Source organism: Diabrotica undecimpunctata, chromosome 6 (assembly GCF_040954645.1).
Source record: "Diabrotica undecimpunctata isolate CICGRU chromosome 6, icDiaUnde3, whole genome shotgun sequence".
NCBI lineage: Eukaryota > Metazoa > Arthropoda > Insecta > Coleoptera > Chrysomelidae > Diabrotica > Diabrotica undecimpunctata.
The window spans coordinates 16723166-16732501 of NC_092808.1; the positions used below are offsets into that span (position 1 = coordinate 16723166).

Sequence of the window (9336 nt, forward strand, 5' to 3'; positions counted from 1 at the left end):
TACACAATCTTAAAATCAGCAGAACACAACTAGCTTATGATATGGTGAGATTTGTTTTGTGACTACTGCGTTTCCCATCCCGAGGTGTAACACCATTATGTCAATGGGACGCATAACACAGGGATAAAGGTGTTGCCTAAGCGATGCCTTATAGAGATGATAAATTCTGCGAGGATTATGGCATTTCCTTTCGAATCGTGGGAATAAAATGGGACACCACACGATCAGGGAGGCGATCCCAGCCGCAGACTTTGGCTCTGCGCCAAATAGGTTACAATAATCACGCAAGATCCTACCCACTTTTTTGTTTAATAGAACCATCTATCTCACCAGGAATAAATGTCTGATCTAGATTTTTTTAAAAATTGGGAAATCTTTTTATGAAATTGGTGGTTACTTAATAGAAATTTATGCTCAATGCAACATAAAACAACACTGTTTTTAATTTCGTCATATAATTGTCAGCTTGACATGTTTGCTGACATGGAAGCTGATGTTTCAACGAAACATGTCAAAGTGACAGATATTTCGTGGAAATTAAAAAAAGTGTCAAGTATTGGGAAACATTAAAGGCCAATTTAATTATTTAGTTAGCGAATGTAACTATTGTCAATTTGACAAATTATTGATTTTTATTGATTAGATATTGTATTTGATTTGTTAATCATTTTTTGGATAAAATAAAGCGATTTTAATCTTGTTGTTGATACATTATACAGTACATTTCATGATCTTTCGAGCCGGATGGTACATTAAAGAAAAGCAAACGACCAACCGGACAAATAATTCCTGAGCGAGAACGCCCTCGAAAGCAACAACGAGAGAGACGGTTCCTTTTTCTTCCCATTCCTAGATTTACGCAGAAAATCGTGATTTTCCTGGGACAAACACAAATACAGTAACATATCCAACATATTGTCATTCATCGATCATTATAATGTCAATAATTGTAGAAATAGAGTTAAACGATTTAAAAAAAAATGCACGTAAACATTTAAAGGCAGCATTAACTAGGTTTCAGTCATTTTTAGATACAGTTACTAACGATAAAGTAAGGAAAATAAAAAAAAGGGTTGAAAATTATCGAAATTTATCGAAACAAAAACGCGAATAGCAAATCACTAATCAAAATGTAGTACATGAATCAAACAATAACCCAAATACATTTCCTACTATCGAACTATTAAAATTCTAAAGGAATTACGATAAGTGGCCCCAATTTAGAGACTTATGTCACACTCATTTATGAGGACTATCATATGCCAAAGGTCAGCAAATTTTATTATTTAATCGGAAGTCTAAGAGGTTCAGTACAAAAGATTCTGTCAGGTATAACGGTTAACAATGCAAATTATACAAATTTGAAATTTTCTTTTCTTAAATAATATGTATAAAAAAGGGAGAAAAATACAAACCATCTGATAGACGAGATTTTTCTCGTTTAAGTTTAACTTCTAATGAAAGGGATCTAGCTCTGCCCCTTCTAACTGGACGAACGGGCGCCTTTATTTGCCTCTTTCGATTTACTTGAGAGACTGATGTCAGATCTATGTTGGGTATATCACCAGTGTCATAATCCATGCGTTCCATACAGACCTGTGTTTGTGTTAACCTATCGAATTTATTTCTATTATCGTTCAACCAATGCAGAACTTCATTTCTATTGGAATCATCATGAAAATCCAAAATCTGATATTCTTCATCTTTATGTTTTTTCTTCCCGGTGTACTTGTGCTTGGAACCCTTTTTGTTTACCAAAAACTCTTGCGATCGCTTTAGTAATCTATCAAAAGCATCTTCCTTTGATAGCGACACTTGCGACACATGTTCTTTTTGTACTTGCAGTGAAGATTTTTTAGATTGCTCTTCGTCTGGTTTGTTTTTGATTTCCTTAACAACATTCTTAGATACCAATTCGATTTTATTGTTCTTGTTGCTTTTATTTTTCTTATCATTTCTTCCTTCCGAATTATGTTTACTCTTGTTTATATTTTCTTTTTTTGGAATTACACTGTTATCACTGTTACTTTCTTTGGAAGTAGATGGTAAGTTGTTCTTTTTGGTTTTTTGGATTTTTTCAGATTCTTTATTCTGGTGGACTATTTGTTCAACTGGAATAAGAAAAATGATAGTTTACAATTTAAAAAATCTGTAAATCCTAGAGATTTTAATTCTTAATTTTTCTCAGATTAATATTTTTAATGATTTATTTCTTTATTAACGGGATAACCCAAATACCAGTAAAAATACAATAATACAGACATAATAAACTTATGAAAGTACAATATACCTCTTAAACTGGTTTTCAACTCTCAATTTGCTTCATAAGGTCAGACTGATAATAAACTAAATTAGTAGCTGTAATTTTTTTGCATAAAAACAATGCTGAGACTCTGAGATAAGTCCACTGCACAACCAAGATAGCTGTTTAGCCATCAAACTATCGAATAATTTTTGTATTGTAGTGTAGACTGAATGTATATACTTCAATATTTTTCGATGTTTTCTTTCTGGCCATATTTGAATATTAATACAACAAAACTCTCCTTCCAAACATCAGGAAATAAAGCTAACTGTAATGAGTTATTAAATAAAGTATGTTATGGCATTGTAACAGTGCAAACACACTTTTTTAATAGAAAATTGAGAACACCACCAGTTCAGGAGTAATCTTATTTGAAAGAGAACCTATGCAATCAAAAATATCAATGAGAGTGATTCCAGAGACATTATAATTAGTCTCTGAAAGAAGTCCTGGAACAAATTAGAAATTTCTTGCCCATTAGGAACAGACTGATTCTTGTAAAACAAAACATTTGGTAAACTGTGTCTAGAACATTTATCAATAACATATTTCCAAAATGATTTAGGATTGTCTTTCAACTTAGCATCGATACCTGTAACATATTCATTAAAGATAGTACCAGACAAATGTTTAAATTTTGTCATAAGAAAAGAAAATTTACTATAATTAACATTGGTAAGATATTTCGTCTACAATGAGTGAGCATACCTTTTCTCACATGTCAAAATTCCAAGTTCATGGGAACACCATTTAGGAAAAGTTGCTATTCTGTATCTCTTTAGAAGTATAAAGTAGAAAATTCCTAGTGAAAGAATTTCATAGAAGATATACTAATATCATTGTGAATCTCAAGCAATCCTGCCAATTAATAGAGCCCAAAAAGTTATCAAGTTCAGTATAATTGCTATTTTTAAAATCATAAATAAATTCGTCATAAGCTATAGTAGAAACCCTCAATTCAGAAGAGTGATATCATAGTTTAAACGCGGAATATCCTCAAATTTAAATGTACACAGCGGCCCTCGAAAACTGCCTGTTTTCTCGATTGCAATTTGCGTTTCCTCATAAGAAATTACAGAATATATAAAGTAGTATATTTATTTGTGCTTCTCTATAGAAAAACTGACCAGGAGTTGTCGTACAGTGTAGCCAAATCTTGTTCACAAGTAGTAATTATGGTCATACAAAACCTGTATTCTTCCACGCAGCAATTATTACCGTCATAAAAATACAAAAAAAAACATGATTTTTTCAATAGTAAAAATTAAGCACAAAATTGTAATGAAATAAATTTTATTTATATGTTCCGTTTCGTTACATATTTAAATTTATAAAATAAAAATCGATATTTTAAAACATTATTTTTCAATCGTTTGGCAATGTTGGAATTAGCGAGGAAATTCCGTTTACAATTCGGACGCAGACATGCCATAAAAACTAGTTTTTATTATTTTTTCGCCGGAGGAATGGTTCTTTTACATGGGCGTTTCTATGGGTAATGTATTTTGTGAGTATATTTTATGTGATAAGTTGGTAAACTTATTGTTGTCAATACTGTTTTAACAATAATGTATTGTAGTATTGATAAAACGTGTTATTGATAATAAGAGTGCTATATTTTGTCGTTTTATAGTAAATTTTTAGTTATATTCTTATACAGAATTGTTGAAATTATTGTATATATAGTATATACACAGATTATTGAAATACAATGGACGAAAAACCGAGTTGTTCCAAGAGAAGACAGCAAAATTCTGATGTTGATTCCAAAAATGAAAAGCCGCAAAAGAGACGGAAAATGTTAACCTCCGAGGGAAGGTAATGATACGAAAGGTTTATGAAGGAATTGTCGGCAGAAAAATGGAATTAAATGTTAGCCAAGCGATCGACATTTGTAGCAGTTTAACAAAAGTATCCGTTAGCTGTATTTATCGTGTACTTAAAAATACATCGGAAAATAAAAAGCAAGAAAAAGGTAAAACTAGAGGTAGGAAAAGCATTGTTTTCGATGACGAGACAAGGAATATTATACGTCGAAAAATTCATTCATTTTATTTTCGAAGTGAAATTCCAACACTGAAAAAAATTTCTCAAGAGCTCAAAAACGATGACTCTTTACCCAAGATATCTCATAGGGTCTTAATCAGAACCATGCGCGAAATGAACTTTCGATATGTAAAACGCAACAGAAAAAGTATGCTATTACAAAAAAATGAAATTATTCTGTGGAGAAGAAAATATTTAGAAGAAATACGAAAAATTCGCAGCACTGGATGCAAAATATATTATTTGGATGAAACCTGGATTAACGAAGGTCATACAGTTGGAAAAGTTTGGCAACATTTAAATGTCAAAAGTAAACGCGAAGCATTTATAGAAGGCTGGTCTACAGGATTAAAAGCTCCATCAGGAAAGGGACGGCGTTTAATTATCACCCATATAGGAAGTGATACAGGGTTCTTTGATGATGGTTTGCTTCAATTTAAGTCAAAAAAAAAACAGGTGATTATCATAAACAAATGACTTCCGAAGTATTTGAGCGCTGGTTTAAGAGAATCTTACCAAAATTGGAATCTGGGTCTGTGGTTGTTATGGACAATGCGCCATATCATAGCCGCAGACTAGAACAATTACCGACGACGGCATGGCGGAAAGGAAGAATTCAAGAATGGCTTACAGAAAAGGGGATTGCATACGAAGAATCAATGCTTAAAATTTAGCTACTTGACATTGCACGGTTAAGGAAACATGAATATCTTAAATATGCTGTGGATGAAACTGCAAAAGATTATGGTGTCAAAGTTCTGCATCTACCACCTTATCATTGCAAACTTAATCCCATTGAACTTATCTGGGCGCAAGTGAAAGGAGAAGTAGCACGCAATAACAAAACGTTCAAATTAAACGAAGTTAAAAAACTTTTGATTCAAGCAATCCTCCATGTAACTCCAGAGAAATGGGCTAAATGTATAGGCCACATAATTAAAGAAGAACATCGTATGTGGGAACTTGACAGACTCATATCGAAGTTTTACTAGAGCCAATTATACTTATACCTGGTGGTGAAGATAATGACAGCGATAGCAGCACTGCATCTTCAGATTTAGACAGCGAATAATATTTTCTAATAGTTTAGTAAGCATCAGCATAAAAAAACCAAAAACAAAAAAAAACGAGAAGAACATAGTAAGTGTGTATAGTGTTTGTGTTTAAATAGAATAGTACAATGTTTTGTTACATCCAAAATTATTTTTATTTTGTTTTTATAGAATTTTATTTTATTTTATAGGATTTTATTTTGTTTTGTTTTATACTGTTTAAGTGTTTTGTTTATTTTATTTAATGGGACAGTATGGCTCTTGGCGAACACCCATTTAAAAAGTGACGCGCCACAAGACATACCTCTCGGGTGGTGGGGAAACTTTCTTAAAATTAGTTTTAAAAAAATTCATTGTGTAACTCTTTAAGGACGGGTCACGTCAAAAGACGTTTTAGCGTAACTTCCGCGACAGCCTGATGGCATCAGTAAGCTTTCTGCAAAATTACTTGTTTTTTATAGCTTTTTGTTTGTGTCATTCTGTATTTTTAGGAGACTGTATGGAATAAGCCACATAATATTTATTTATAGGTTTAATTTACTGATTTTTCGATCTCTATATAAAGAGATCGTTTTCAAATATACAAGTGATAGTAATATTTATTTTTCTATGGCTTTTTGCTTGCCGTTCTGTATATTTAGAAATAATGGTGGGAATAAGTAACAATATATTTAATTGAAATGTTTAATTTACTGACGTTTCGATGTCTATATAAAGAGATCGTTTTCAAATATACAAATGATAGCAATATTTATTTTTCTGTGGCTTTTTGCTTGTGGCATTCCGTATTTTTAGGGAGAATGTTGGAAATAAGCCACAATACATCTATTTACATGTTTATTTTACTGACGTTTCGATCTCTAGTACAGAGACCGTTTTTAAAGTTAAGAAAAAAAAAGAAAATAATATAAGAATATATAAATATATAATAATAAACAAATAAAATAAATATAACTATAATTTATATCTTTGAAAACAGTCTTTGGATATAGAGATGGAAACTTCAGGTAAAAACCTGCAGATAAATATATTGTGGCCTATTTTGAACAATAATATTTAAACAATATAATATAATTAATGTTGAAATAAAAGTGAGTGTACGCCACTGGATTTTCATACGTCTTTCCCCACTTCTACGCCTTCAAACGATGACTCACTCTCCCAAATAGTGAAATTAGAGTTTAGTCTTGATGAATTAGATATATTTAAGATTGTTAAACAACATTCATAGGCAATATGATGCAGACTAAAGTTCAACATTCAGTTCCCTATCGCTGGAAAAAAATCAAATTGAAAAATACATTTCTCTCATTTGATATATAATTACATTGATAACATTTTAAATAAAGTGTTTGAGCAACATCCACAGCTGGATCTCCTCCTAGACAATGGACCAATACACCATAGTCATTGTTAGACCATAATGTGTTTAGTAAATTGTAGTCACCAAATACATATAATATGGATATTAACTGACAGAAACAGCTGAATCACATTTTCAACAAAATGGCAGTGTTGGATATAAGACTCATGAGGCATTAGAGGAGGAATGTAAATACCCTCTATAACAAATTGGGAACCATGGACCTGGCACAAAATTTAAAGCTGTTCTATGTGATCTTCAATAATAGAAATAAACTGAGATTAAAAATTGTTATTAATGAATATTAGGAATTCCACCTCCACCTTATTTCTTAATCATTCTAATGTTTTTATCACTACTATAAATGTTAAAACCTTTAAAATTTAATTCACTATCCATTCCATTCATGACTAGTTTTTATCTATTTTATTTTATAAATATTAAATATATCAAATTTATATTTATTTATAAATCAAATTAACAATACAACAAAAAATAGAATATCAGTTAAAAAAAAAAATAACCAAAATTGCTTCTAAAAAATGAGTAGCCTCCTCTAAACTTATATATTCGTTGATTGTACTGAATAGCAACAAATAAACACCTTTAGTTGAATATTAACTGTTTTATTTCTTGCAAATTTGGATATATTTATTTTAAAGAAATAAAAATTAGAAGAGTGTGCAAAGTAAACTAGTATTCACAACTTTTTGCAAGATCTGTCAAGATATAAAGATATAATTAAGGCGTTTTTTTTTTAAATGTTATTCCCTTATAAATTAATCAGTGAACAGCGACTGCCAGTTACTGAGTAAGCTATGAATATAAATTTGCTTTGAAAGATTAAGACTTTTTGTATGTTAGTAATACTGTTCTAAACCAAAATTTTGAGAATGTGTAATTGTAAGTAAAATGTGTTGGTTTGTATAAACTTTAATGAATAATCTATATTTAAACTACTTTGCATTAGAACTATTCTAAAGATAATACATATAAATGTTGTTTTTACTTGACCACATAGTTTTAGGAATACGTGAATATTTTGGTACAAACTTCCTTTTTCTCCATTATATTTATTAAGGGACTATCAACCAGCCTTATACCAATGTGTATAGCCTCTACTGGGAATTTTACAGAACTTATTTTCTACTAATCAAAATGTACTTTTAGTAACTATTTCTGTCTTTTTATTTCATGAAATACCTATATGGACCTTCATCCAAGCAATATTCTACCTTCCATTTCATCAAACTTTCTAATTTAGTTCCAGGATAATAGTACATAATTAGTTTCATCTATAATTTTCTAGTTTGGTAATTTTTCAATTACACTTTTCAATTTACATTTTTGAAGTACGGATTGTAAATATTAAAACCTTTTATTTCACTTTTTATTTCATTTCTCTATAAGCACATAATAAAGGCTTCTACTGGCATCAGCTCTACATGAAAAATGGACATTTTCTTTGGTGGCCTATACATTATTTCAACATTTTTTTTCTAGTATAGATCCTATTATCCTTCAATATTATTATAAAAATGGTATAATTGTAAAAAATGGTTAAGTTTATGGGTATAATTACCCTACACATATAAGAAATAAAATGTCATGGATATTGGTTACCATATTTAGAGAACTAATATTCCAATTATTCTTATATATTACAAAGACAAAGACGAAAAGGGCATTTATTCCAATTTAATGCATATCTATTGACAGCCTGCTCTACACATATTTTAAACCCATATTTCTGCTTTCATTTGTTTATATATTTAATTATTAAATTAAGTTAAACAGAAGACAGATTCTAAGTACATAATAGTTTGATGTTCAATTTCTATTTGGAAACAAAACAACAAAACAAACACTTACTTGAAGATCCTTCCTTTCTTTCTATGTCTCTACAAACTATGGAAACAAAATTTGCAATTTTGTCAGCAAACACATCTTTATAAGGCACAAATCTTCTAGTTATTAGAGCTTTACATAAAGGACATACTCTTTGATTACTAGTTCTAAGATTACTAAAACAGTTTGAACAAAGCCTATGGGAACATTCCAATTGGGCGCATTCTCCTACTATATCAAGACTAAAACAAATCACAATTAAATATTGCTGGAAATTTAAACTTATGCCACCCACCATATAGGACACTTCAACTTTTCTTTTAGACCTAAAAGTTCTTTACAAAACCTATTCAAATCCATTATATGAGCGAAATAAATACTAAATTCTAACAATTTGTTTACAAATTTATTAACAACTCTGATCTAATCAAAAACTTTTCAAGGTTCGGACACTTGTTACACTTGTATGTGCTTGTATTGGCGGTAAAAACTCTGGTAAAATGAAGGTAAATAAACTTTCCATAGGCGTAGACCTTCTTACAAATAAACAAATCAATTTCAAAAAACTGTACCGAATGTGTAATAAATAAAATAATAATAACTTAATTTTAATAAAAATTGATAGGACTAAATATTTATCTGTGTGGGACAAAAATTAAAAGTTGTATTTTTGTTTATAGACCTAACTGTACATTCTATCTTACAAGTCTCACAAGTAGTTC

General features: G+C 30.3%; 1 protein-coding gene across 2 annotated transcripts in view; it reads right to left on the bottom strand.

The window, feature by feature from the left end:
* Positions 1-9273, bottom strand: part of LOC140443195 (uncharacterized) — a 46345-nt gene extending 37072 nt beyond the window's left edge. The window contains exons 1-3 of one of the 2 annotated variants that reach the window (XM_072534311.1): positions 8910-9273; positions 8639-8856; positions 1416-2111 (exon numbers count right to left, since the gene is read on the bottom strand). In XM_072534311.1, coding sequence (XP_072390412.1) covers positions 1416-2111; positions 8639-8856; positions 8910-8974 — 979 coding nt within the window. In that variant the 5' untranslated portion in view covers positions 8975-9273. The remainder of the gene's footprint in view (positions 1-1415; positions 2112-8638; positions 8857-8909) is intronic. The other variant, XM_072534310.1, reaches the window with a different exon arrangement.
* Between the last annotated feature and the right edge of the window lie 63 nt (positions 9274-9336).